This window comes from Lentinus tigrinus, assembly GCF_003813185.1.
Source record: "Lentinus tigrinus ALCF2SS1-7 unplaced genomic scaffold L226scaffold_17, whole genome shotgun sequence".
NCBI lineage: Eukaryota > Fungi > Basidiomycota > Agaricomycetes > Polyporales > Polyporaceae > Lentinus > Lentinus tigrinus.
The window spans coordinates 417,887-444,029 of NW_027137926.1; the positions used below are offsets into that span (position 1 = coordinate 417,887).

A 26,143-nucleotide genomic window follows, 5' to 3' on the forward strand; every position below is an offset into this window, starting at 1 on the left:
ATGTCAGGATGGTGGTCGAGGACAAAGAACAGCACGCGCGGTTGCGCCGGGCCCAGCCTAAGGCGCGCAGTCTAGGGCGATCCGCAGGTACTCGTTCTCTCCTTCATACCACCATGGCCGTGAACCCTAACGAAGACACCGAATTGTGAGCAGACTCTACCTGTGTATGCGATGTAGCTCACACATCTCTGGAACAGCAACGATATCCTGCGCAAGCACGGGATCTTACCGCCGAAGCCCGAAGCACCTCGCACTCCTTCGCCTCCTCCCCCGCCCACCATCGAAGAGAAATATGCAAATTACTCAGCCTCTCAACTCAGAGAGCTTGCGGCAGAAGCTCCTGATGATGAGACGGAGCGCATCCTCGAAGTGCTGAGGCGGAGACGGCTGCAGGAGGCGAGAAAGATGGAGATGGCGCGCTTTGGCAGGGTGTATCCCATTTCGCGAGAGGACTACACCCGCGAAGTCACGGAGGCGAGCCAAGTGAACGAGGAGGGCGATGAGCAAGAGCGAGGGACCGGAGTGGTCGTGTTCCTGTACAAGGACGGGTACGTCGGGACATGCTCGCGCATGTGGAAGTCCATGCTAACTAACTTCCTCCTCGCAGTATCCCGCATAGCGATCGCGCGAAGAACTTCGTAGACATTATCGCACGACGACACCCGCACACGAAGTTTGTCTCGATTGTGGGCGACAAGTGTATACCGAACCTCCCAGATGAGCGATTGCCCATGTTCATCATCTACCGCAAGGGCGAAGTCCTGAACCAGCTTGTCGCCTGGGGTGCCGATCGCGAACGTCGCGTCGAAGGTTTGTCTTCCTGTTGAACATTCTTGCGTAGCCCATGCCCACCTCATTCATTTCCACCACGCAGAACTCGAGGCCGTGCTCATCCTTGGAGGCGCGATCATCCCGCAAGCCCGCACCCCTCCTGGTGTAGACAGAGAGCGGGACGAGTCGGACAACTCAGACACTGATGACCTCGATGACGACGATGATCCTTCTTCGCGAATGCGTTCAGCAAGCACTGGAGTAAATGCGAAGACTCCGAAGAACCTGAGGGGCAAGAAGGAGGACGATTCGGACTCGGACTTTGAGTTTGATCTGTAGTAACAAGCAGCTCTACACATGTAATCTGTAGCCTTATGACGACATTGTAACAATATCCCTATCCAAAGGCAGATCAGCTTGTCCGATGAAAAGACCGTGAACTCAGGTCGGACCATGTGCATGGTATGGGTATATGTACAATCAAGACTTGGCTCTCCTCGGACGCTTAGAGGCCCGGGTAGTGGGGACGGGGGAGCTCCTGCAAGAAAGGCCACCCATCAGGCACTAGTCCAAGGACTCGGAGAATACAGGACCTCAAGGGCTCACGGTCCACTTACTTCTTCAACCTCACAGCCTCCATACCCATCTTCTTGAGAGCTCGGCGCACTGTTTGTGGCGACACTGACTTGTGCAAGTCCGCCTGAAGCTCATTGCTGACATCGACAGCGGTATCAGCCTTTCCGGATGTGATGAGTCGCTGAGCATAGCGCATGGTAGTGGGAGAGAGTAATGCGGGACGGCCTCCAGCGGCCTTAGGGAGGTCTGGACGGTATTTGGAACGTAGGCGGCTAACGCAAGACACGCTGATGTCCAACTTGAGGGCAATCTGGTTTGCAGACTGGCCCGAGTCAAGCAGGGAGAGCACGTTCTCAATTTTGGCTTGCGAGAGTGGTGGCGGCATAATGGTAGAAGATAACGTTGGGAGCGCTCCATTTCGTTGATATGTATTTGTAATCCATGTGACCTCTTCAGGGACGGTCGAAGCACAACAGCACAACATGAACCAATGGTGTACTTGGAGTAGCTTGGAGTAGACAAAGGCCTAGGCATCCGGGATTCGCGTACTTAATCCCTGGGGAAGTCTAACGGGCCCGCGGTTTGCCAGGACGACAATACCTCAAAGAGTCGGCAACGGCTAGCACGCGTAACAAGAGTTCGACGAGTACAACGGCATGGTCTACGACGGCTCCGAGAGCTCCGCGTGTCCTCGACGTCAAGCCCAAGGACGCGATGACCCGGAACGACTCGCAAACTAGCAGCCAGTAAAGACCTCAGCTGCATTTCTAACTCACGGGTATTAGATCCCCCCATGTACCCAATTCCAAACAATATGAACTACACAACATTGCAATAGAAACAGAACAGGAGAGGAAGAACAAGCCCCGCACGCGTGCAAGCCACCAGCGCCGAAAGGAACAGCCCGACAGCCCGCAGACACCCGCGCAAGGTAGTAGGAGGTAGGTAGGTAGGTAGGCGCAATAAGAAATAGGAGCTGGCAGGAAGAAAGGGGAATGGGGGATGCGCGATGTGTGTATTTAGAGTGAGTTCACGATAGATGGGAGGTGAAGAGAGAAGCGATATATCTCATGCACGAAGGACTGAACGTGAACGGTCATGAATCACGGACGTCTCGAGGTCCGTGGCCGCAGCAGCCAGACAGAAAAGCAGACACAGCCAAGACGAACGGCCGTCGGGGTCGTCTCCATTCATTAGAGGATGATGCACATCTTTTTCTTCTTGACGACCGGTGGCTCCAATGCCGCAACAATCGCCTGTAAATCAAGGACAATACGGGTCAGCCATGGTACGTACAAGGGTCGGAGCACGCGCCGGACGCGCCGCGAAAGTCTTGTATGCGACCAGAATGGGAACTCACCTCGTCGAAAACGTTCTTCAATCCCTTCTGTGTCAGAGCCGAGCATTCCACGTACTTCACCGCACCGAGCTCCCGTGCAAGTCGTTCGCCTTGTTCGGGAGTGACAGGCCGCTGCTTCTGCCTCGCCAACTTCTCCAGCACCTGGGGATCGTCCCGGAGATCGATTTGTGTTCCGACGATGAGGCAAGGCACACCGGGACAATGGTGGTGCACCTCGGGGAACCACTTCTCCTTCACGTTCTCAAATGACGCAGGAGACGTCACGCTGAAGCACACCAGGAACACGTCCGTCTGCGGGTATGATAGCGGTCGAAGACGGTCATAATCCTCCTGACCTGTTGGTGCACGTCGCGTTAGGGCTATAGTGTACGATGGGGGCAGAGGATAGACGCACCGGCCGTATCAAACAGACCCAGCGTGTACGGGTCGTCGCCGATCATGACCGTGACGGCATAGTTATCGAACACCTGTGGGCGTCGACAGGGTCGCATTGGTGTGATGGGACGCGCGAAAGGTTATAGAAAGCACGCACAGTCGGGACATATTCACTTGGAAACTTGTTCGTCGTGTACGAAATCAACAGACACGTCTAGCGATAGGCAATAGCGTGCGTCAGTGATCATTGGTCTTGATAGAGCACTGCGTGGAGGCCTAGGGACGCCTTTCGACCATTCGACAGGGATAGGTCGAACGAGATGTGGCCCGGTAAGGAAGACGCAGACGTCCAGGACATCGGAGCACAAGTAACGCTACCCGAGCCAACATGACCGGATATGCCCTCGGAGCGCGTCTTTTCTGACGAATATCCGCTCATGAAGCTAGGCCCGGCAACTAAGTCTGTCGTGTTACTCTCTCCTTGCCAAATGCGCCACATCTCCTTGGTCCACAGAACCGCTCGCGCAGGAAAGAGACAGGGGACGCACCTTGCCGACCGCACCATCTCCTACAACAACACATTTGATCGTCTGCATGGCTCTCCTAGAAGTCTACGTAGTCGTGGGGGAGGAAGCTAGGCGGGCAAGACGAACAGCGCGTGAGCCAACCATCGACTATGCGCACGGACCTGGACGCATCGGCAGAGCGACGGCGCGAACATGCAGCGCTCGCGTGTCACACATTGACGTGGTCGCGGAGGGCCACATCGTGCTCGCCACCGTGCGGATGATGAGCACTCACCTTGCTTGTACAGCTGAAAGAGGGCGCAGGGGCGTGGTTTGAGGATGCAAGGAGAGTGGGACGAGAGTTGAGATTATATCGCACGAGAAGACGAGCGGGCGGGACCTGTAGGAGACTGCTAGCTCAACGGGGACAGGAGGTCTGCGGTTGCTGGAAGCGAGCCTGGAGAGCCTGGGGGGACCAGCGGCGAGCGCGGTGTTGGCAATGAACTGGTGTTGGACAACGGCGTCGGCGGGGGAGGCGGCGGATGAGCGAGTTGCGGACTGTCTCGACTGGCTGCACGGTGCCTCGAGGACTCGGAGTTGGACTTGAGCTTGACGACCGGTTCACAGCATTTCTAGAACGCCTGCCCTGAACTCATCATGCGCCACTCTCCTTATCCAGCCTTATAGACCCTTCTTATCGCACTTGTAGTCCCCCTTCTAGATTTGCTTACCTGCCCTGGGCACTGTTAATGTTCGATCCAGACTCTTCTGATGGTTATTATGGGCATTTCAACCGCCTTGTAAACCTCGCCTTACATCCGATCTCCGTCGGCCAAGCCCACCTACGTCAAGAGAGCAGGAGTCTTCCTCTCCGCAACGCTAATCTCTGCACGCATGCAAATGACAAGGTTCAATTTCCAGAGCCCAGTCTTCATTCCTCACGCCAGCCAGGACAAAGCGTCTATCTACACTAGGTCGAGTGGACATTGGCATGCACTCGCAGTTCAACGATGTGATTGCGACAAGACTTCCATCGACACAATCATACTATTACATTGGGACAGCTGCCGCCGCCAGACAAGACCATTGGTGATGGAACAGAGCCTGGTCTCCTATCCGTGCAACATCTACTGTCGTCCGATCAACTTCAAACCACTGGGAGCCGCAGTGCTGGTGGTACACCAATCCTAATGCCATGCGGGCTCCACACCCTCGAGTCCCAACCTTTCGGCAAACAAGGCCAGTTTGTCCGCCGATGGGACTCTAGGAGCGAGGACGTGTCCGTAACCTCCGGTAGACCAGTATACCATGTCCCCGTCAGGCTCCGTACCGCAACCCTCTATGACTTCGTGATAGCGCGTGTAGAACGGCAGGTCGATGTCATGAGCGATGCTCCGCAGAAGGGCCCACTTGTACTGGCGGCGCCAGTAGAACTCCGGGGGGATGGTGTGCGTTTCCTTCTCCTTGATGTATCTCTCGATAACGCCATCCGGAACCCGGAACCCATACAGAACCCTCCTGCGGTTGTGTAGATTCTCGGGAATGGGTGGAGCGGGCACCATGTAGGGTGCCCTCAGGCTAGCGCACGTCCGTCAATAATCAATTCTGAGGGTGTTGAGGGACACAACCACATACACTAATTCGACGTCGGCTTCGCGCGCCACTGGCAACCAGTCCGGAGGCGGGGGCGGAGCGAACATGGCAAACTTGGATGTATCCCTATAACCAGATGTTAGATGTATATGATACGCAGTGAAGAGCCGACTCTGGACATACATGGGTTCGAGTATGCTCTCCAAGGTGGTGGTGGTCATGGCGGTGGTGGTGGTGATGGTGGTGTTGGTGCGAGGTCAAGTTGAACCATGCTCGCACGGGGTCCCACGTTGCTCGGCTGCTGACTAAGCTGGTTTCAGCGCCAATGTCTCCACTCGCGAGCAGCCCTCCTCTTTCACCTGCCTACACATCCGGATACCGAACCACCATCATCCTTGCCATCCTCGGAACGCTGCTCGATAATGCCGGCACAGGCTCGCTGGTTTGAAACCTCTGTTGCCATCGACGGGGTAAACCTGGGATCGCTGAGATCTATGGTACGTTCGGTCGTTGTGGTTGAATCTTGAACAAGATCAAACTTAATTCATATCTCCAGATGATGTCGTCTGCTACTGTACCGGCAAATCAGCAGGTATGGTCATGCTAGCCTACTCTCTTATATCTTTGCTAGGTTGGAATAGCTACTCACGGGGTCTATAGGACACAACTATCGATTTCCGCGGGCCTTACTTGGGCTCCCAGCTACATCTGCATGTGGAGGAGATCGAGCAAGTGCGCATTCTGAGTTTCGTATGTTTGATGTCGTATCTGACCTCCGTCCTAGCCGCGTTTCTGGCCAGATGCTGTGCAGTACCAGCGTTATCAGCTCGCCGTTGCGGACGCGACGTCGCTCATCAACAACCCTAGGAACCTGGAGTGGTTCTGGCGCAGCGTGTGGCGCCACGTTGCTTATGCCCTCGTTCATGGCGCCTCTGTTTTCGACATTCAGGAGGAAGTCGTTCTATGGAGCTTTTTGGATCCAAGTCGCAATCCTGGCAGTGTTGGGGTGGAGCTTGCGCATACCATACGGGTCTCTCCCGCCTTCTCCAAGACTCTCAAGCCAGATCTGTCTTGTCTCCTCCACCTCAGGCACAACGGGCTCCCTGGAATGCCAGAGGACGGTTGGTTCCGGCATCGATCCTCCATCTGGGAGCTTAAGCGCCCCATCTCGCGGCGCTTGGCAGACGACGATGGCTATCCGCTGAGTCAGTTCGGTGCTCAGCAGCTCAGCACGCTGTTGAACCACGCTGTCGATCAAGTACAACTACAGGCCGTTCTCCATTTCGACGCAGACTCGTACTTCACTCACCGCCAAACCCGCATGGTTCTCTTTGCTGCCTCCGGGAAGATTTTCACGTTCGCTCTGACTTCCCGTGATCAGATACGGTCCACTTCTATCGCCTCAGCTCAGACCATCGATCTCAGGGCTGCATTCGACAATTTGTTAGACCAGATTATCTGGGATGACTTAATGGACTCGATCGATTCAGAGACGTCTGTCGACCCCGGGGCTGCGGGTCCTCCTGCCTTGTGGCCTATCACGGCCGACAAGACATTCATGAACGTCCAATGGTCATTACCGTGTCACGTGGACTCTCCGATGGGACAGCAGTCTTTGCTCTATTTGCGCGACCATTTTGCCCAGGAGTACAAGGCGCTACAAACCGCGATCGACCGGCTTGGACAAGCATAGCTGTGCGGGCTGAGCAAGTGGCCTTTCACCTCCATCTTCGTCTCTATTCCGACCAGCCGCACCGCCACACTTTCCGTCTCCACTTCCACCATGCTTTTGCGTGGCCTTCATCCTTCACCTTCACCCGCGACCTCTACCATCCCTCCGCTTTCGCCATACCCCTTTACCCTGGTTGTTGCCATGGATTGTGACCCTGACGCCGATCGCGCGCGAGGGGAGGCTCCACGAGTTCTACCAGACGTCTTACTCCGACCGGAAGTGTCGTTCGTGTCCTCAACGAAGATGTTGAACGTATCTGGGGCGCGAGAAGCTCTGGCCGAGACAGTGCGACGTCGCGCCCTGAATGTCACTCCACCCAGTACTTCGTCGGGACTTGCAGCATACTGTAATTGGCTGAGCATATTCTCATTTTTCCTCCACCGTCCTGGCATTGCCTTCCCTGTTTCGTTATTCACAACAATTGTAACTCTTGTCAGATCCTTCACTACTACTCCGATTGTTGTTGTACTCTACATACTGTACTGGTTGAACATTGAGCTCCTGATCCCTATTACGATATGATTCGATAGTTGTAACTATCACGATGCTCTCCATGTTGAGCGGCGGTGTGAATCTGTGGTAAATGCGACTTAGTCGACCGCCTCGACGCGCTGCAGCTATTGCTTAAGACCTACGCAGAGAGTGATCATAGGGCCCTTCATGATCCGGGGGGTGAGCGGCGGGGACGCTCCGGTGTGGAAGGATGGTTTAAATAGCCGTAGTAGTGCTTGACCTCAGTGTTAGAGAGTCCACCTCCGCTAAGGCTCGTCGAAACCCTCCTGCGGTCTCGGGAATGGGTGGAGCGGGCACCATGTAGGGCGCCCTCAGGCTAGCGCACGTCCGTCAATAATCAATACTGAGGGCGTTGACGGACATGACCACATACACTAGTTCAACGTCGGCTTTGCGCGCCACTGGCAATCAATCCGGAGGCGGCGGCGGCGGAGCGTACATGTCAAACATGGATAGATCCCTATAACCAGATGTTAGATGTATGTGATACCCAGCGAAGAGCCGATTCCGGACATACATGAGTTGAGTCTGCTGTGTATCGTTGTGGTGACACTATTGTTGAGTTGTCCTCGAGGAGACAAGGAGACACTACGAGTATTTATCTAGTTCGCTCAGCCGCGTGCACGGGCGTCTGCCACTTGTACTCTGCCACGACCTGGGCCACGACGTTTTATACCTGCTGCCGTATATCTGCGCACCCATTAGTTTGCCGCGACTATGTCAACATCGATGGAAGTCTCCAAGTATGTCACAAGCTATGTTAGAAAGAGGGTCCGCTGACGAGAGACGGACAGGTGGCGACACCTTCCCCCGCCGCCAGGTTTCGCGTCTGCGGTCACTTCCGTACGTATCAATCGAAACATCATCGTAGACCACATATCTGACCCAAGCGGCAGTCGAAAGCATCGAGCAAGTCTGTAGCAACTGCAACTGCGTCGTACGAAGAGTTGAAGACAAAGCGCGCATGGGACCTCGCGTTCTCGCCAGCAAAGTCCCTGCCGATGCAGGCGTTCATGCTCTACATGTCTGGAGGCGGAGTGCAGATATTCAGCATGGGTATTGTCTTCATGTTGCTCTCGAGCCCGTTCAAGAACCTCGCGTCCATCAACACCGGTATGTCATCCTGCGCGTACGGTCTGGGACCCCATTCATCTCTTCGTCTTCCAGCATTCGCGCCATTTGCCCCCGCGTCATCATCACCGAAGTCGTTGAATACTCTCCCGCTGCAGAAGATTGCCTATGTGATCTGCAACTTGCTGACGCTAGCACTCGGACTGTGGAAGTGCCGCTCGATGGGACTGTTGCCTATGGGTACGGGAGACTGGCTCGCATTCGAGACGAGAGGGCAGGTACGTGTCTCCGCGTGTCTAAGAACTCAGGCTATCGTGCTCAAGGATGTTTCAGCCTCCGGAAATACTGCTTGTATGATTGCATGTGCACGGACCCATATACCATTTCATTGTATCATCACGCCTTGCCTTCAAATCTGAAGACCTCTTCAAGTTCCTGGAGATATGAACATCAACCTCGGCGCGTTGGGTACATAACTGCGCTCGAGAATTTACCTGCCACCAAGGGACCACACCGCCGCTGCCCGTCGCACCCTCGACCAAGCTCTCCTGCATGCCATCGGTTACCTTCCACCAGCGCTGCGTCTCCGGATCCTCCGCAATCCCGCGCATGTCTGCATCATAGTCCGATCCAGTATACTTGAAGTTCGCGACGAGCAGCTGAAGCGGCGGGTAGTAGTGGATGGAGTAGTCCACGATGTGGTGCCGCTCGAGGGCTGCGAGGACTCCCGGCCAGACGGCAGCGTGAATCTGCTTATACTCTGCCTCGGCCTCGGGCCTGAGCTGGATGATCGTGCGAAGGGGATCAGCCGTCGTCCGCAATTTGTGGGCTATGCAGGCACAGACCTTGATGATTTGGCAAAGGCGTTTCGTGTGTGTAACAGACATCAGGGCTATGTTAAAGTCTGATACTCTCACATCCGTTCGCCCTATAAGCCATCTTCTGCCATGGGGCTTCGTGACCTTCAACAAGTATCCGGGCGGGCCTTCGGACCGCCCCGTGCTGTATGTGTCCGGTTACCTCTACGTAGCGGCCTCGATGATTCCCATGAACAACTTCTCTGACTGCAGGTAGCTAGTCATCGTGGGATGTCTGTCGCAATCACGGCTTGATAGATTCTGGGAATGTTCATGTGCATCAAGACCCCAGGGATGATCACACCGCTTGAAGGCAAGGTCAGACAAGCCATACATCGCCGCCGGAGCCTCCTTTCGCATCGGACGAGCTGCATGTCAAACAATACACGTTGTGCACAATCAGCCAGGATAGATACGGTCCTGCTTGAAACGAGAAGCGAGGTCGCCGTCAAGAACGATGGCAAAAGGTCGAGTTGGGCGACCGCCAGAGTACGCGCGGCTGTGATTTCGAACTCCGCCAGCTACGAGGCCCGTCCCGCACACCACGCCTTGCATCCCAACCACACCCGCCGCCTGCCTTCATCCCCTCCCGCTCGCTTCTTACGACCTCTTACACCTCTCTTACGACGCTTTTTGACCATTCGACATGGCTGAGGGAAGCAACTTCGACTACTTGTTCAAGGTACGTGCGCCGCAGCCTGGATAGGAAGACCGGGACATTGATTGGTCCCTCCTCGCTCGGATAGGTCGTCCTTATTGGAGATTCGGGTGTCGGAAAGTCGTACGTGGCCTATTCATACTCACTTCCCGATCATTGCACTCACCATGGTCTTTGTGCAGTAACCGTGCGTACTCACCGCAAAGGAGTGGATAATGGATAGAAATGGAGTATCTGACGCAAACTACCCCGCAGTGCTCTCGCGGTTCACTCGCAACGAGTTCAACCTGGAGACGAAGTCGACCATCGGCGTCGAGTTCGCCACTCGGTCAATCAACGTTGACGGGAAGACATTGAAGGCACAAATCTGGGATACTGGTGAGTCCTTCACCGGCACTCGCATATTTCCTCCATTTTCCCCCTTTCCCCCAATGGGACTCCCCCACTGAACACCCCGGATTGCAGCTGGTCAGGAACGTTATCGCGCCATCACCGCTGCGTGAGTATATTCCTGCCTCCCCTGCTTCAATGCGCTGGCTAAACGTCATCTTTGGATTACCCGGTCCAGGTACTACCGCGGCGCAGTCGGTGCCCTCCTCGTCTACGATATCTCCAAGCACGCGACGTACGTGAACGTAACGCGGTGGCTGAAAGAGCTCCGCGACCACGCAGACTCGAACATTGTCATCATGCTCGTTGGGAACAAGAGCGATTTGAAGCATCTCCGGGCAGTCCCCACAGAGGAGGCGAAGGCATTCGCAGGTGCGTTTCTTTACACTTTCCCCGATATGGACACCACGAAGGTCGCTAACGGACATTCGACGTGCAGCTGAGAACGGCCTCTCTTTCATCGAGACGTCTGCGCTGGACGCATCCAACGTCGAGTCGGCCTTCCAGACAATCCTGACTGGTGCGTTCTCCTCACTCACGCCATCACCATCATAGGCTCACGCGCGAGTGTGCGCCCCAGATATCTACCGCATCGTCTCGAGCAAATCGCTCGAGCAGTCAGAGGACCCTATCAAGCCCACCACTGGCGACACCATCACCGTCAGCCACAGCGTCGACGCGCCGTCCAACCAGGGCGGCAAGTGCTGCTAAGCGCCACACGGTCTCGGGCTTCAGGTTCAGCTCGCGTTCATCCCGTTCTCTTCTTCGAGGTTAGGATGGGCAGCTGGGCTATGGGAAGAGGTCGCTGGAGCGGTACATCGATGAGCGTCTCCACAGTCCGACCTCTGTCGGTTGCGGGGTCCCGAGCGCTCACCGCGTCCTCTCTGGCTCTCCTCTGTGCATACGTCTTACATATGTGCCTCTGTTGTAATTATCTTTTTTCCCCTTCTTTCTGCGCTTGTTCTAGCTGTCTGGCTGCCCCGGCGTGCGGTTGCTGTATGCTCCTTGTTGTTGGTTCCGTTGTTACTGTACATATCAGGTTCTGGATAAATAGAGGAGCACAGAGACAGTTATCTGAACGTCGTTTGCGGCCGTGCCCCATGCGGTGGGGGCATAGCGTCAGACACATCGGCGGGTGCTTGACCAAGAGCATGCTCTGCGTACGTGCATCCCCATGATCAGGGAGCTTTGTGCGTCACTGACCATACTCATGGACGCGATTGGAAGCAGGGATTAACACCCCTTTGGGCACAGTTCATGTTCAGCTCAAGCGAGGTATCCTTCATAGTGGCTCATGCCGGGATCATCTTCAGAGCCGTGGAGGGGATGACGCCAAGCACATGCCGATCCAGTACACGGTTTGTTGCCTGCATGAGAATGAGCATTCGCGCTCATATTACAAGACCGCCCGCATCACGCACATACACGATTATCGGGCCCATGCGAAGAATGCGTGCGTAGGTGGTCCCCTGGCCGAGGAGAAACGTATGTCGGTGCTGCTCATACTCCGCCAGATCGAGATCACGCGTCGAGCGATGCGTCTGAATCCTGGTTGGCACCGCATCGGCGAAGGACATGCGTGAGTGACATTGGGACGGGCAGGCAGATGGACTGCAACCTCCCTCCGCCCCCTTCCAGCGAACGCGATCCGCCTGCTGGAAGGGGGAACAGGGTCTATCAGGGAAATGTGCGTGGTTTCTTGACATCTGTCGCGACAGTGGTATATATATGCAATGCCCAGAAGACAAGAACAGGAGAATACAACAGGAGCCTACAACGTGTGATCTATCGTACAAAAATTGGATAGATGTGATTGCAAGACAGCCAAGAAAACAACAGAGAGCAAGACGACGCAACGTCCGAGGCCTGAGGGTCCGATACATACATAGGTAGCTAAGTAACCGGGACTTGAGGACACGAGACAATAGTTACCGAGATGTAGGTAGGCGAGAGGCAGAGCGGGCAGCTTCGAGCAGGACGCGGATGGCCTGCTCGTCGATCCATTCGTCATCGTCATCGCCATCCGAATCAGACTCGGCAAACTCGAAGGCAGCAAGGCGGCGAGAATGGACGGTGAACGCGGGCAGCGAACGCATTGCGCGGGCCTGGCGCACGAAGCGCGTCATGGCGCGAGCACGGGAAAGCGGGTCTCCTCCCCGCTTCTTTCGGCGCATGCTCTGCAGCAACGAGGTGCCGGAGGATCCGCTGGATATGGAGCAACGGCGGTCGCTCTGGGCGACCTTTCGCAGTGACTCTATTGACTGTGGAGTCGCCATCGATAAGGACGATGGTTTCTCGAGGTCGGTAGCGTGTCCAAGAGAGGGTGTGGTGGGGAGCTTGCAATCTGCCGCAATTTCGTCGGACTGTGACTCTGGGGACTGGGGGATATCGGCAAGGTTATGCAGCTGTGCTGTACCACCCTTTGTATCCGCGTCACCTCCTACAAGGACACCATCCTCGGAAGCGACTGGAGATGAAGCCGCCGATACGGTCAGCTCTGGATTCCCTAAGTCGCAAGTGACACTTTGAGCACGGCGATTATGCACGATAATGATCACGTACTGACCTGATTCTCCATTCTCGGTTGCGGTATGTTGATCACGCAGGGCTGCCTGTCTCTCGCGCTCACGCAGGCTGTTTGTCTATTTTTGCAAGGCAATGAGCAATGTTGAGCGTACATCTCAATCATGACGCACCGAGATATCCGCGCGAACGTCCCGAACCTTTGAGCATATTTCGTGAATCTTTCGCGACAAGCCCTTGACCCAGTTTGCGACGTCCTCCGCGTATGTCCTCGCGGTATGCGCCTCAAAGCGAGCACGTTCTGCGCGGTGGCGGAGCCTGTGCACGCGATCAACGATGACCTACGACCGAGAGTAATTATGTTACTGCGTACTGGTCTAGCTTAGAGCGGAAACCTTCAGCCTTGGCGCCATAGACAAGACCTTCCTCGGTACAGGAAAGAAGGAGCTCCTCGGCTTCAGTCAGTGTCTCGAACATGGGACGTAGCTTCTGGGAAGGAAGTTGACTATGGATGTAGAGGAGGGAGCCCGGTATAACCACGACAATGCTGAATACCCCGGTAAATATGGCCCAGGAGAACTCAAAGTTAGCCATAGCCCTATGGCGCAAGCAGGGAGGTGAGATCTGGGGAGTGGCGCGGCTGGACAGGCTGTAGCAGAGCGACTGGAGCGAAGGGGCGTTCGCACCCCGACCAAGGCCAAGGAAGTCTTATACGTTGTGCGGCCATGGCTGATCAGGACGATATTCAAGCATGTTTTCCATGTGCATCAGAATTCTATGAGCGGCGTTCTGGAGACGCAACAGGTTTGGGCTGTGCGACTGGCACTGGCACATGCTTCCGGGCTTCCTGGGCCTCAAGGCGCGGGTTGAAAAAGCCTGTGATGAGTCAAGTTCGGTAGATGCAAGCGGCTGCAAACTCAAGGCACGAACCTCTCAATTGTTATGTTCAATGTTTTCTACGACGGCGAGATGACCGGCTTAAGACGTGGACAAGATTGGAACAAAATCATCCAGCATGCGCGTCTACTCTGGGTGTCTCAATTGGGACAACATCCCATATCGAGCACAAGCCTCGTGGCTGGTTCAAAGTAAAACGTGGTCCAAGTTGGGAAGCTGGTTACGATCCAACTTCGTACTACTCACTGGGACACTGTTCACGCAGGTTTTGATGCTCGACACCAGTAGAATGCCAAGCTATGCTTTTCTGTCCCCCCAAGCCATTGAACGACGCGAAGAAGACACCCAAAAGGGGGCTTACTCTCTCCTTCCCTTCGAAAAGACATGGAGAGATCGACAACCTGGGCTACAACAACGCGGATATTCACTCAGACAACGCTACCATCCGGACTGGAAACCATCATGGGAAGGAACCAATGTCGACCCGGATTTTTGTGAAGACTCCGTCTCGTTACTGGTGAGCACTTACACCCATTATGAGGCTACGGGAATGTCGCTGAGAGACGAAACGTTAGCGCATGGACGTCATCGATGCTTCTCGTCGTGACGGTACTATCGTTGCAATAAAGAGCATATGCAATCACGGTAGTCGAGAGGTGGAAATCGCGCAGTTCCTCACCTCACTCGCGCACCCGGATAATCATTGTGTGCCGGTGCTTGACGTTTTCCCGGACCCCCTTGATTCTGCACGGACTTTGATGGTAATGCCGTGGCTACGGCCCTTTGACGACCCCGAGTTTGTGATGGTCGGCGAAGTTATTGATTTCGTGACCCAGATGCTCGAGGTGCGTACACATCCGATGACTACAGCGAGACGTACCTTTTGATTCACCTCAGGGGCTGGCATTTATGCACGCGCACAACATCGTTCATCGGTGAGTGTAGTAGCTTTCTGGTAGGCTTCACAAACTGATTTGCTTTTAGAGACATTGCGGGGCAGAACGTTATGATGGACGGTTCACCGCTATATCCAGATGGCTTCCATCCAATGCGACGAGGTTTTTCACCAGACGTCATCGACGAACTCAAGCCATTGTCTCGCATTGATCATCCCCCTCGCTACTATTACATCGACTTCGGCCTATCAGTGCGTTTTGCTCCCGGTGCATCTTCTCTCGTAGTCGGGGACGTCGGCCGCGACGACGAGGTCCCGGAACTCTCATCCACGGTCCCCTACGACGGCTACAAAGCTGACATCCACGCTCTGGGCAACCTGTTTCACAAAGAACTCGAGCTGGTGTGTTCGAGGTTCGTCTACCCCCGTCCTCCGATGCTGACTCTCCCAATAGAAGTACCACCATGTAGACTTTCTCCGCGAACTCGTCATGCACATGAAGCAACGGAATCCGGCAGCGCGCCCCCCTGCCAGCGAGCTCGTGTCTATGTTCCGACAAATCCGGAATCTTCAGCCTGCGGCGTCCTACCGCTGGCGGTTGGGCTCAAAGTCGGAGCCTACTTACGAGCGAGTCTTCAACGACACCGTCGCCGTCGCGTGGGAAGGACTCAGTCAGCTGAAGAAGCTTGTCGCATAGTCTCCACTCTCCGCCGTGCTGGTGAGTCGCTTTCGAAGTATGCACCCCACCGCCGATGACTCAACTTGGTGTCGTGTGGAAACAGTTGGTTAGGACCTGGATGGGCCGTGCCCGCCGTCATTGTTCCCGGACTTCGCTTTGCTATCGTGCTCTCGACGCTCGTGTCTACTGCAGCTACTAGGTTTGCTATGTATCATTGCACTTACTGGATTGATGACAGACATGATCGGACTTCGCGATTTTGAAGATCGTCCGCTTTACGTTCCCGATTGCAGTGGACAGACCACAGAAGCGCCCGAGAGAGCCTTGCGGACCGCCGGCCTAGCAAAACTCAAGTACTCAAGTAATTCCAGTTCGCGGCCACACACTCCTTGAAGCTGGTGGATATGACCGGGACCCAGAAGACGATCCAATCTTCCGCGATAAACAACAACAGCAGAACAGATAACACGCCTATCACCTCGCCGGACATCGTATAGCGTACAGGGCAGCAGGGGAAACAACACACGACAGAAATGTGGTACGTATCCAAGACACAGGTACAATAGATAGAGCGGAGCTCATTGTCGATTGGCCAGAACCAGTACGCAGACTGGCCAACAAGAAGTGAACAAATCACAACTTGCTCTTTTCCGCCTTCTTGACATACGCGACGCCCGCGCCCAAGCACACCTGCAGAAGCACCATGGGTCAGCCGTCTCTCTCCCCTATCGCCTATCGCAGCGAGAAACGCCAGAGACAAAACACACCTTCCCAGTCGCCAAGTTCTTCGTGACAAACGCCAGCTCCGTCTCGCCCTCGTGCCCTGCCGCCTTGGCGGGCCCGACCTCCCAGATGCTCGTCTCGAGCGCGTCCCCGGGCTTCACGGGCGCGGTGAAGCGCACGCCGAACAGCGTCAGCGCGCGTGGGTCCCCGGCGCCGACGGCGGACACGAGCGCGCGCGCGGCGAAGCCGAACGTCGAGAGCCCGTGCAGGATCACACCCCCGAAGCCTGCCGAGGCGCCGATGGCGGGGTCTGTACGTGCGCAATGGGCGGCGGGCGGGTCAGTAATGTCGTCTTGTCAATGAGGATGGGATAGGACAAGAGGGAGGGCAGGAGGGGGAGGAAGAGGAGGAGGAAGGAGAGGAGGAGGAGGAACACGCACTGATGTGCAGCTCGTTGTAGTCCCCACTGAGCCGGTAGAGCACGGCCTGCTCGGGGGACGTCTGGTCGCGCACGACCCAGTCAGGTTTGCGGTCCTTGGGCGGGTTCTTGGCTTGCGGCGGGCCCGCGATGCGCTTGGAGAAGTTCGTGCCCGTCGCTTTCGCGCCGAGGTTGAAGGAGCCGCTCTATGAGTAGTCGCGTGCGTCAGAACGGAACGCGACGGAGAGAGGGAAAGGGGGACGCACGTAGAGCCGCGCATAGGGCGTGCCCTGCGAGTCAACGAGCGTGGACTCGACCTCGACGATGATGCCGGACTCTGGGACCGTCGTCAGCCCGGGCAGGAGAGCACTCCAACCATTGCGGATGCTGGAGACGTACTGTTCTCCGAGATGGCGACGAGACGCTTCTTGATCTTCCAGCCAGGGCCGCTGACCGCAGGGAGGGGCTTGAGAAGTTCAATAGACTGGCTGCCGTGCACCTGTATCAGACAATCTATTGAGACACACGCAAACATAGACGTTGCGCGAAGAGCACATACACCGCGGTTGGGGTCAAACTTGGGCAGACCCGGGACGGCCCGCCCGCCTGTCATGAGTTGGCGGAAGTTGACGACGTCCTGGCTTGTGCCTGCAGATACGGGAGACGACGTCTGAGGAGATGTTCAGATGTCCAGGGAAAGAACTGACCCTTGAAGGGGAGGACGACCGGGTACGTGGGGAAGGGTGCCCAAGACTTGTCTACGAGGACACGGTCTAGAGTTGAAGGCAGCGCGACGCGCACGATAGAGCGGCGGACATACCAAGTTCTAGAGATTAAAAGGTAGCGTTCAGAGTTTGGTAATAACAAGGGAAGGATGTGGTCAAATGGGAGCACGGGGGTTCTCGAGTGTACAGACCCCTCTTCGTCTCCTACCACGCAGTCACTGAACACGCACCGTTGATGATAGCAAAGTCATTTGCTTTGGCTCCTATGCCCGCACCATACAGCAGCAAGTCGCGCTGGTTCCATGAGACCTGGCATGTCGAGATCGAGGTGAGGTCGTGTCCTCCGTCATACACCTGAGTTTATTTACCGGCTGGTCGTCATACTGGTATCCGACGGCGGATGCGAGGTCGTACTGCTGGGACATTTTGCTTCACGTCGTAGTCAGGTCTGTTGCTGGGGAAGTGCGGGGTAAAGACAAGAGGAGATGAGCGAATGCGGGGGACATGATGCGGACAACGGTGAGCTTTAGTAACCGGTCCCTTCGGCCTGTGCTTCTCCCCGATTCCGGCAGACGCGTCTCGCGCGACCGTCCCGTGATATGACGCGTGATTTGACCCAGTTCTAACTTCTCAAGTTGCGAACTTGAATTCAATCTACCTACAGTAGGCCTAGGACTTTGGGTATACAATCGCACGATACACGCTACAGTCCGCTACTATACATGCAAGTTTCGGCTTTGGGTTGCACAAGATGCAACACTCTTGAGCCCCTTGAGGAGACCAGTGCATCCTCCCAGCTTGCCGTGATCGTATACTAATGAAAGTACAACAGGTGGCCACCTCCCCTGGAAAGGGAGGTCAGGAGGTCGTTGGCCACCCGCTGCCACTCGTACAATAACATGCCGGTGATCGCACTCACGAAGTTCCAGGGAGTTGAACCTCAGCGTCGCTGGCGTCGTTCTCGAGGACAGGTTGTGGTTGTAGAAGAACGTTTCTGTTGGAGTGGCGTTCGAAACAGTTGACTTGCATGGACGCTGGGCCCTGGCAAGGTGTGTCCCAGCAGCAAACTCTCGCCTCTCGCGCAAGGTTGGTAAATTGAGGCACGAAGCGCATGCCTCTGAAAACGAGGAAACATTTCAGCGAATACAATAGCACACGAGCATATATCCATGAGCATCGACGGGCAGGGCCTTCCATTCGGCCTGCCATGATAGCGTACACCAATCACCTGCGCCCACCATACCTCTCCCGCGAGACCGACCTCCGCCTCCGATCCCTGTCGTAGTCCCTATCCCGCGAGTCATCACGCCTCCTGTCGTAGTCCTTGCCCCCACGACGCGGAGAGTACGACCTCGACCGTGAGCGCCGACCACCACCATTGCGAGACCGAGGCGGCGGGGACACCGAGGGCGGCGGCGAGCGGGCACGCTTGCGGTCCCTGTCATAGTCTCGATCCCTGTCCCGCTCGCGGCTGCGGTCGGGGGTGTAGTCGCGCCGGCGGCGGGGAGGAGAGTCGCGACGACGAGGGGGAGATTCATAGCGGTCGCGCGAGCGTGAACGGTCACGGTCCCGGTCGTCCCTGCGATAGCGCGGTGGAGGCGAGGGAGAGCCCCGCCTGTCCCGGTCCCTGCGGGGAGGTGTGCGTGAATCGTCTCGCCGCCTGTGGCTTCGAGATCTGTGCGAGTCGTCCGAGTCCCTTGAGTCGGAATCGGAATCGGAGTCAGAGTCCGAGTCCGAGGAATCGTCGTCGTCTGATGAGCTGTCCGAGTCGGAGGAGGAAGACTCGGCTTCGAGCATTGCGCGGCGCTGCTCCATGATGATACGCGGGGCGTTCTGAGGTGGACAATTGAGCACCAAGGCTAATGGACGGCGAGACAGACGGAACATACCTTCAAGTGCTCGCGCATCTCCTCGGTGATAGCACCGAGGCCAATGGAGGTGAAGTAGTTGATGGCGAACCGGGTGTCCTTCGGGTTATCCATTGGGAACATCCCGCGGCACGACATCCTGACCTCAGGGTCCTTGAACCGCTCAGCAACGTTCTTCAGGCCCATCGACTCCGTGATCTCGGTGAAGAGTATTTTGATGAAAATACGGGAACTGGACGTTGTGTCGTCCTCCGTGAGCTTGATGCAGTCGAACACGTTCCACGAAATCGCGTCTGAGGCGAGAAGGTGACCGAAGAAGCGTGCGATGTTACGGAGGCGGTTCGTCTCATACCGGTGGATGGTCTCGTAGTACTCCCGGAAGGCCTGCTCGAAGCAGTCGAACCATGTTCGGTTGAGCCTGCAGAACCGTTCACCAATAAGACCGTAGAAGGTAGAGTATGACCGCTCCTGGGAGCAACACTCGATGATCATCTTGCAGAGCTCAATCTACACGAATAGGTTAACATGTCGGTACCACCAGGACGATAAGAGCGAACGTACCTCTTGACCCTCCTTAATTTGCACTTTCAGGAGTTTATGCACGGCTTCCTCGTAGTTGAGCGCGTTCATGATAGTCAAGTAGATAACTCGGCGAAGGTTAATCAGGTTCGTCTGCGTCTTGTCTTCGATGCCCTGCTTTTCCTCCACGGCTAAACGGATATCAGCACAAGACCACAACACTGCACTGCACAATAGTGACGTACCCTCTTCATCCTCGTCCTCATCTTCGTCTGACGATTCTTCAGAGCCGGACTCTTCATTTGAGTCTCCCAGGATATCCCTCTTTATATCCTTGTATTTCTCCTCGTTGGCGAGGTAGTCCGGATCGAACTTGAAGATGTCTACGTATGCCATGAGCCATGAGAAGATAGAGAGACGACAACGGCGAGACTCACTCAAACCCTCCTGCACTTGCAGCTCCTCGTCCAACTGAATCTGGTGCGTGATTTGGTCGTCCTCCTCCACGAGATCCAGGCCCTCCGGGATGATCGGGTTGTCCTTGTACTTGTCCTTCCGCACCTGCATGAGGACTTCAATCATGTACTGCACACGATGACTGATTGCGCCCTCGTTGAGAACAGCACGGAAGCGCTCGTACACGAATGCGTTGCCCTTTGGAGAGTTCTCCTGCAGGAAGGCGCCAACCTCCCGCATGAACCCAACAGCAATCTCGATCGAGTCGTCGGCGGGACGCTCCAAGAGCAGGGCCAGGATTTCAAGGGCAATGATCTCGTGTGCGACTCCTTGGTTGACAAGGTGGGCGATGAACGTCGTGGTCGAGTGGCAAACAATCTGCAGAGACGTGTCACAGATACACAACAGTACGGGAGTTGCTTGGACATACCTTGTCATTGCGCTTGTACGCACGACGGAACTGACTGATCAGCCGCGTCAGAACCAGCTCTCCAACCATGGGCAACTTCGTGTTGATGATCGCCACGAGAGCCGCAAAGACCGGGGTGAAAGGCAAACTGGCCGCCTGCGCCTTCATGACACTCCTCGCGAAGAGTCCTCGACCGCGAATGAGGTTCTCCTGGAAGAGCTCGGGGACGACGTGCTTGATGTTCGCAACGTTGACTCGGTTGACAATACCGGTGATTGACTTGCGGAGCGCGTCCCAGGTGATTCTCTGGTACTCCGCGCTGGCCTTGTCCTTCGACGCAGCCTCTTGCATCGCACGGAGCCGAGCAGGGGGGATATACACACCGCCAGAACGCGTGCTCGTGAGCTTTGCAAACTCAGCCGCAGCGTCGAACCCGGGTTCCTTTTTGCCATCCTTCCCCTTCTCCAGCTTCTCCAACTCCTTCTCCGCCAACCTCGCAGCAAGTTGCCTCTCGCGTTCCGCTCGGCGCGCAGGGTCCACGTCCGCTACTCTTGGTGCCTCTATGATTCGGGCAGGAGGAGGAGAAAGTGACCTGCGTCGACTTGACGGTGGCTGCTCCGAACGCTCCGGGGATTGCGATCTAAGACCATTTTAAGTGAGTGTTTCGGCACAAAAAGTGTACAGAAACATACCTCTTCCTCTTCTGCAGTCCATCAGGAGGCGAAGTCGGCATCATGGCGGTCGCGGTGGCCATCGTGGTCGTCGTGTAAGTCAGAGAGAGCGCTGCGCTGACCAGCGCTGAGCGGTCCCGCAAACGCGGCGCTTTGATTACATAATCCTGATTATGAACCTCCCGGTCCGCATTTGGTAACCTCAGTGGTTCTTGATACTTGACCGCGACCACCAAGCTTCAGCTACCTAAGACTACACACGAATATTATGGAGGCATTAGAAGCACTACCTTCTGTTAGCAAGGTATCTAATCTGGCAAATGGCTACTATCTCCTGCTGACCTCTTGAATTTTAGCTTAGCAAGACAGTAACCAGAATACTTGGGCAGGTATGCGCAGTCTGTGCAAGAGATTGATAGCAGCCTGACAATCTCCTAAGAATCCAGGAAAGTTCACTCTGCAAGGTACAGACACTCTCTTCCCACCAGTACCTAAGGCATAATATTCATGCGCCCCAGGAACCAATACCTACCTTGTCGGAGAACACAACCCATACATCCTCCTCGACACTGGCGAAGGGAGGGATGAATACATCCCTCATCTCCAGGAAGCGCTGCTCGATAAGACCAGGGAGCACACTCCCGGGCAGCCATATGTATCCGACATCATCTTGACGCACAAACACCACGATCACACCCATGGGCTGCCCTCCGTCCTTGCACTGCTCCGTAAACTCTGGGAGAACCAGCAGCCCGCCCCCACCTCCCCATTCCGACCCCCGCGCATCCACAAGATACCACTCCCAGCGCCCGACCCGCGCCTCACCTCAGTCATCGACTCCCTCGTCCCCGGATCCTTCACTCCCAGTCCTACCGGCTCACCGGTTCATGACCTAGCCGACTCAGACACCCTCCCCGTGACATCCTCCTCACCTGACGAATCTTCGGTCCTCCGCATCATCCACACGCCAGGACACACCGCAGACTCCCTCTGCATCCATTACCCGCCGGACCGCGCGTTCTTCACCGCCGATACGGTCCTCGGACACGGCACCGCCGTCTTCGAGAATCTCCGGCCGTACATGACCAGTCTGCAGAAGATGATCGACTACGGCGAGGGGCCCAACGGGGAGAAGACTTACGAGGTCGTGTACCCCGGGCACGGGCCCGTCATCAAGGACGGGCACGAGAAGGTCAGGACATACCTCAAGCACCGCGTCGAGCGGGAGGAGCAGATCGTCGCAGTGCTCCGCAGGCCTGTCCCAGCCGACATCCATGGCTTCAACGAGGACGGGTGGACGACGGAAGCCATTGTCGCGACCATCTACGCGAAGTATCCGAAGGAGCTCTGGGCTCCGGCCGCGCACAGCGTCGAGCTGCACTTGAACAAGCTCGTCGAGGAGGGCAGGGCGGAGAAGACGGGCGCTGCGTGGGTGCTCCTGAGCTAGTCAGTCACGCCATCCGTGTCGTCGTTTGTGTGATTGGGTGCTCATAGAATCAGTTGATGTATATATAGCGTGCTCCGAGAGGATAGGAAAAAGGAATACACATGTACAATCCGGAAACCAATGTCTGTATTATAACGCGTCGAAGTTGATATGATGAGATGCTCGTCTCCTCTCGAGCTCGTCTTCTCTCTGTCATACAAAGAGATCCGTCAGCCATCGTCAGCCTCAAAGACATGCTACACACCTTCTCGTTCAGATGAAGCACAAGTACAATAATGGCGAGGATGAACAGCGCCGCGATGACGGCGACCGTTACCCAGGGTATCCACTCTCCAGGCCGCAAGTAGAGCTCCTTCCTCCACGAATCGCCCTCGATTGGGGGTATGATGACAACCTTCGAGTTCGGGATGACACCCTCCATGTTGATGTAGTGCTGATCGGTGTGTTTGGTAGAGCCGACGAAGAGGTTCTCGATGTAGTTGTTCGTGCGTCCTAGGCCGAAGTAGACGTAGGGCGTGAGGAGAGATTGGTACGCGGCTTGGGGCATCTGTCCGACTGCATTGCAATCAGCGTCAGATATGCGTAGCTTGAGAAGGAAGAGGGGCGGGGCTGACCTTGTGCGGCTGACCTTCGCCCCGAGGTGTCCAGGACGGTGTACTTATAGGTCGCTCCTGAATAGCTGACACCATAAGGCTTTAACGACGATGAGCACATGCTACAGAGCACAAGGGAGCCACACGTACGTGATACTTCTTGACGCCGTCACTTGCTGGACACGTCCCGCCATTGCACGCGCCGTTCAGGACTGCAGAAGGTATATTAGCCCAATGACCACATGGGCAGAAGATGGTCCTCACCGATGGCCTTCAGGAAGAATGCATCATAGTAGAAGTTGTTCTGAATGAAGATGATGTTGCCCTGGCCCTGGTCGCCAGTCCGCTGTATCATCATGTCCAACGTCCCCTACAAGGACAGATCAGCCAATGGTACCGACACCCAAATCCGAACTGCGTCGCACATCTTCATCCATGTCCAGGAACGCCACAGACCGTGCGTCCTGGATGGCGTGCAGTGGGTCCGCATCTTTCTTGACCGTGTGCCATCCCCGTCTTCCACTGCCGTCTCCGTTGCAACCAGCAACGTTCTTGCCACATGGAACAGATAGCACGAGCTGTGGTGTGCGTTGTCTGCGCTTGCCAGTACCCGTCACGACAACAGCGAGGAAGTCAGGGAAACCGTCTTGGTTGACGTCTCCCAGCTTAATCGAGACAGGCACGGGAGGGCTCTGCGTTGTGTCCATTACAAGAAGACCTGGAGCTGTCGGAGAGTCGGAGGTGGGCGGGAAGATATCCGACAGAGGTACGTGGACGAATGCCTGCGATACAACCGCTGTCAGAGGGTCATCATGGTGGAACAGCACTCTGGCATACATCATTGTCCGCACGCTGACCGAGGTCGAACTTGAAGTCTGGATCAGCAGTGCAGAGGTCGTCTGGGGGTCGGCAGACGCGCTTGCCGTTGACCACACTCTGACTGGAGGACGTGCACAGTGGCAGCTGCTTGTTGTATGCGATATTGATGGAGCACTTTGAGCCGATGCCGGTCGCGGCCGAAACCGAGGAGCAGCTGGCGAAGAACATATCCAGTGTACCGTCACGATCTGGAAGGAACCATTAAGTGGGGGTCCCGCATTACGAATATCAGCGGTATGATGTCCTACCGATGTCCGCAAACGAGATAGCCTGAGTGCCACTAGGAAGAGGACCCTGCTGTGCAAGTTTGAAGCCGCTATCCTTGTTGTTAATCCAAATCTGGAAGAACTTGGAACCAGAACCGTTGTCGCAAACCAGGAATATATCTAATTGCACGTCTCAGTCGCTCACACTATGATAACTTGTGTATAATGGATACTGACCTGCGAGACAATCTCCGTTTAAGTCAACCGCAGCGTTGCTGTGCGGATTCGCAAGTGTACACTGCGCGCCATTGAGGTTCGGTTCCGCACTGTAGAACGTGTCTCAACGGACTCATACATAGAGGCAGGGAACTGCCAATGTACTACGCACATGGTGAAGATGTCAGAACGAGGGTCTGAGGAGTTCCAGACGTTTCTCCAGACTTGAAATGGCGACGATTGGGATGTCACGCCGAAGAGGTCAATCTTGAGGTCTCCGTTCATGTCCATGGGTATGGGCTGAGCGAGACTTGAGACCGGAGCCGAGACAGTGTTCAGGTCTTCCGTAAGGTCAGAAACCAACTCCGAGTCCTGAAGATTTGGTCCTAGGTCACTCACCGAATCCTCCTTGTGGTAATGCGGGGTAGAGGGTAATGGAGATTTCGCTCGTCTTCGCAGACTGGCCATAGACAAGCAAGTCTAGCCTTCCGTCTTGAGTGAGATCCCCAGGTATCACATTGTACACCCTCTGTGGATGTCGGAAGGAGGCGGACTTCTTGAAGGCGTAGTCCTCTGGGGCTAGTATTCAGGCACATGCGAACCACAACCTCATATAAAGCGCACTCACCATGGTCCCACAAGTAGATATACAACGTTTGGCGGTCTTGACCCAACGTCAAAAGATCCAGACTGCGTAAACTACTTAGTGCTCGTCAAGACCATACAACGACTCCTAGACTCACAACTGATCCCCGTTAAAGTCCCCAAATGCGACCACCGTCATGTCTGGCTCAACACCCATAGCTCCTGCACCCAACAGGGCATTCCCGCTGAATCTCTTTGGAGGAAAGGGCCATATTGCGTAACTAGGTTGCACTAGAAGAAGCGTTGCAAGCAGAATCCATTCGAGCACTAGCGAAGAGAAGCGCCTCATTCCGACGGCAATAAGCAGTCGTAGAGGAGGGTGACTGAGCGTAGTGGTGGGGTCCGGGACGTAACCAGCGCAGTCTTCAGAATACTAGAGTGCAAGTCAAGTGCGATTTCACTAAGACCAGGACCCGGACGGAAGCAAAGGTGTCATGGAGGAGACGCAAGGTGTTCCAGCGCCAGCGCCAGCTTGGTTCTCTACCACCACCATCCCCGCAGTCAACGTATCTTACAGGCTTTCCTCGTCCTTCTCTTCCAACAGCAACTCGGCGCAGGCCTATATACTAATTGATCATGCTTTGTGATACTCTCGGTGCAATCCCTGAATGGTTGGACGTCTGCCCTGGACTGACACCGGAGCCTCGCGACGACATGAACGCTGCCTGGTTCGCTGAACCACACTCGCCCGTTGACACTGGGTGAAGTCGATATTCCGGAACGTCTGTATTTTGTTCCAGATACAAGGAATACAGGCTGGTTAGCCTCAACGCAGCCCCCGATCGACTGTCACCCCCATGTCAGCCTCCGGGAGTGGATGTCTTAGTCAATTCGTCTTCCACCCATGGTGAGCAAAGTACCCCACTGTATCTCCATCAAGCCTTCAAGTATGGTGCCCACTCCCATTACTTCTCTTTCTCCCTCCAATGCCGGGAATATCCATCGTCGTCGCGTTGCCGAACCGCTTCGAAA

At 55.6% G+C, this 26,143-nt stretch overlaps 13 protein-coding genes across 13 annotated transcripts; 6 read left to right on the forward strand and 7 right to left on the reverse strand.

The window, feature by feature from the left end:
* Positions 1-100: 100 nt before the first annotated feature.
* On the forward strand, positions 101-1,186 carry L226DRAFT_536282 (thioredoxin-like protein). Its single transcript, XM_067681087.1, has 4 exons — positions 101-145; positions 198-548; positions 608-810; positions 875-1,186. Exons 1-4 carry the CDS (start codon positions 114-116, stop codon positions 1,108-1,110), a joined length of 822 nt encoding a protein of 273 aa, XP_067534164.1. The 5' UTR covers positions 101-113; the 3' UTR covers positions 1,111-1,186.
* Positions 1,187-2,540: 1,354 nt separating this feature from the next.
* L226DRAFT_546507 (cell division control protein 42) lies at positions 2,541-3,678 on the reverse strand (the record flags this gene model as incomplete). The annotated part of the gene is made up of 5 exons (XM_067682430.1): positions 2,541-2,603; positions 2,708-3,042; positions 3,102-3,174; positions 3,240-3,296; positions 3,631-3,678. The coding sequence occupies 5 exons, from the start codon at positions 3,676-3,678 to the stop codon at positions 2,541-2,543; spliced, it is 576 nt and encodes a 191-aa protein (XP_067534165.1).
* A 1,097-nt stretch (positions 3,679-4,775) lies between these two features.
* Positions 4,776-5,150, reverse strand: L226DRAFT_524030 (uncharacterized protein; the record flags this gene model as incomplete). Its single annotated transcript, XM_067678859.1, has 1 exon — positions 4,776-5,150. The coding sequence occupies one exon, from the start codon at positions 5,148-5,150 to the stop codon at positions 4,776-4,778; it is 375 nt and encodes a 124-aa protein (XP_067534166.1).
* A 399-nt stretch (positions 5,151-5,549) lies between these two features.
* Positions 5,550-6,928, forward strand: L226DRAFT_103975 (uncharacterized protein). The gene is made up of 4 exons (XM_067672073.1): positions 5,550-5,678; positions 5,738-5,773; positions 5,842-5,913; positions 5,966-6,928. The coding sequence occupies exons 1-4, from the start codon at positions 5,604-5,606 to the stop codon at positions 6,872-6,874; spliced, it is 1,092 nt and encodes a 363-aa protein (XP_067534167.1). The 5' UTR covers positions 5,550-5,603; the 3' UTR covers positions 6,875-6,928.
* Positions 6,929-8,003: 1,075 nt separating this feature from the next.
* Positions 8,004-8,921, forward strand: L226DRAFT_536288 (DUF1077-domain-containing protein). Its single transcript, XM_067681088.1, has 5 exons — positions 8,004-8,169; positions 8,221-8,269; positions 8,323-8,539; positions 8,594-8,775; positions 8,831-8,921. The coding sequence occupies exons 1-5, from the start codon at positions 8,144-8,146 to the stop codon at positions 8,852-8,854; spliced, it is 498 nt and encodes a 165-aa protein (XP_067534168.1). The 5' UTR covers positions 8,004-8,143; the 3' UTR covers positions 8,855-8,921.
* Positions 8,741-9,394, reverse strand: L226DRAFT_536289 (rhamnose mutarotase). The gene is made up of 3 exons (XM_067681089.1): positions 9,343-9,394; positions 8,992-9,279; positions 8,741-8,932 (listed from the first exon to the last, which is right to left on the reverse strand). The coding sequence occupies exons 1-3, from the start codon at positions 9,382-9,384 to the stop codon at positions 8,894-8,896; spliced, it is 369 nt and encodes a 122-aa protein (XP_067534169.1). The 5' UTR covers positions 9,385-9,394; the 3' UTR covers positions 8,741-8,893.
* A 516-nt stretch (positions 9,395-9,910) lies between these two features.
* On the forward strand, positions 9,911-11,513 carry L226DRAFT_536291 (GTPase). Its single transcript, XM_067681090.1, has 8 exons — positions 9,911-10,036; positions 10,101-10,135; positions 10,195-10,199; positions 10,268-10,390; positions 10,478-10,511; positions 10,581-10,774; positions 10,842-10,922; positions 10,983-11,513. Exons 1-8 carry the CDS (start codon positions 10,001-10,003, stop codon positions 11,111-11,113), a joined length of 639 nt encoding a protein of 212 aa, XP_067534170.1. The 5' UTR covers positions 9,911-10,000; the 3' UTR covers positions 11,114-11,513.
* A 600-nt stretch (positions 11,514-12,113) lies between these two features.
* Positions 12,114-13,894, reverse strand: L226DRAFT_561285 (uncharacterized protein). The gene is made up of 5 exons (XM_067683423.1): positions 13,856-13,894; positions 13,299-13,801; positions 13,099-13,243; positions 12,969-13,044; positions 12,114-12,908 (listed from the first exon to the last, which is right to left on the reverse strand). The coding sequence occupies exons 2-5, from the start codon at positions 13,517-13,519 to the stop codon at positions 12,331-12,333; spliced, it is 1,020 nt and encodes a 339-aa protein (XP_067534171.1). The 5' UTR covers positions 13,520-13,801; positions 13,856-13,894; the 3' UTR covers positions 12,114-12,330.
* A 217-nt stretch (positions 13,895-14,111) lies between these two features.
* L226DRAFT_465124 (uncharacterized protein) lies at positions 14,112-15,414 on the forward strand (the record flags this gene model as incomplete). The annotated part of the gene is made up of 5 exons (XM_067675900.1): positions 14,112-14,339; positions 14,398-14,667; positions 14,720-14,757; positions 14,807-15,119; positions 15,172-15,414. 5 exons carry the CDS (start codon positions 14,112-14,114, stop codon positions 15,412-15,414), a joined length of 1,092 nt encoding a protein of 363 aa, XP_067534172.1.
* Positions 15,415-15,800: 386 nt separating this feature from the next.
* L226DRAFT_536295 (peroxisomal dehydratase) lies at positions 15,801-17,750 on the reverse strand. Its single transcript, XM_067681091.1, has 10 exons — positions 17,631-17,750; positions 17,493-17,571; positions 17,358-17,363; positions 17,245-17,295; positions 17,097-17,185; positions 16,937-17,036; positions 16,804-16,874; positions 16,560-16,743; positions 16,164-16,429; positions 15,801-16,086 (listed from the first exon to the last, which is right to left on the reverse strand). The coding sequence occupies exons 1-10, from the start codon at positions 17,685-17,687 to the stop codon at positions 16,030-16,032; spliced, it is 960 nt and encodes a 319-aa protein (XP_067534173.1). The 5' UTR covers positions 17,688-17,750; the 3' UTR covers positions 15,801-16,029.
* A 567-nt stretch (positions 17,751-18,317) lies between these two features.
* On the reverse strand, positions 18,318-21,292 carry L226DRAFT_614103 (MIF4G-domain-containing protein). Its single transcript, XM_067686585.1, has 7 exons — positions 21,207-21,292; positions 20,536-21,154; positions 20,087-20,483; positions 19,895-20,032; positions 19,692-19,840; positions 19,152-19,637; positions 18,318-19,095 (listed from the first exon to the last, which is right to left on the reverse strand). Exons 1-7 carry the CDS (start codon positions 21,266-21,268, stop codon positions 18,487-18,489), a joined length of 2,460 nt encoding a protein of 819 aa, XP_067534174.1. The 5' UTR covers positions 21,269-21,292; the 3' UTR covers positions 18,318-18,486.
* Positions 21,293-21,410: 118 nt separating this feature from the next.
* On the forward strand, positions 21,411-22,774 carry L226DRAFT_561287 (Metallo-hydrolase/oxidoreductase). The gene is made up of 4 exons (XM_067683424.1): positions 21,411-21,489; positions 21,542-21,574; positions 21,625-21,649; positions 21,704-22,774. The coding sequence occupies exons 1-4, from the start codon at positions 21,454-21,456 to the stop codon at positions 22,630-22,632; spliced, it is 1,023 nt and encodes a 340-aa protein (XP_067534175.1). The 5' UTR covers positions 21,411-21,453; the 3' UTR covers positions 22,633-22,774.
* L226DRAFT_561288 (uncharacterized protein) lies at positions 22,668-25,619 on the reverse strand. The gene is made up of 13 exons (XM_067683425.1): positions 25,270-25,619; positions 25,155-25,216; positions 24,926-25,099; positions 24,699-24,867; positions 24,548-24,636; positions 24,353-24,490; positions 24,063-24,292; positions 23,651-24,007; positions 23,490-23,595; positions 23,376-23,437; positions 23,247-23,325; positions 22,877-23,187; positions 22,668-22,821 (listed from the first exon to the last, which is right to left on the reverse strand). The coding sequence occupies exons 1-13, from the start codon at positions 25,458-25,460 to the stop codon at positions 22,762-22,764; spliced, it is 2,028 nt and encodes a 675-aa protein (XP_067534176.1). The 5' UTR covers positions 25,461-25,619; the 3' UTR covers positions 22,668-22,761.
* Positions 25,620-26,143: the final 524 nt, after the last annotated feature.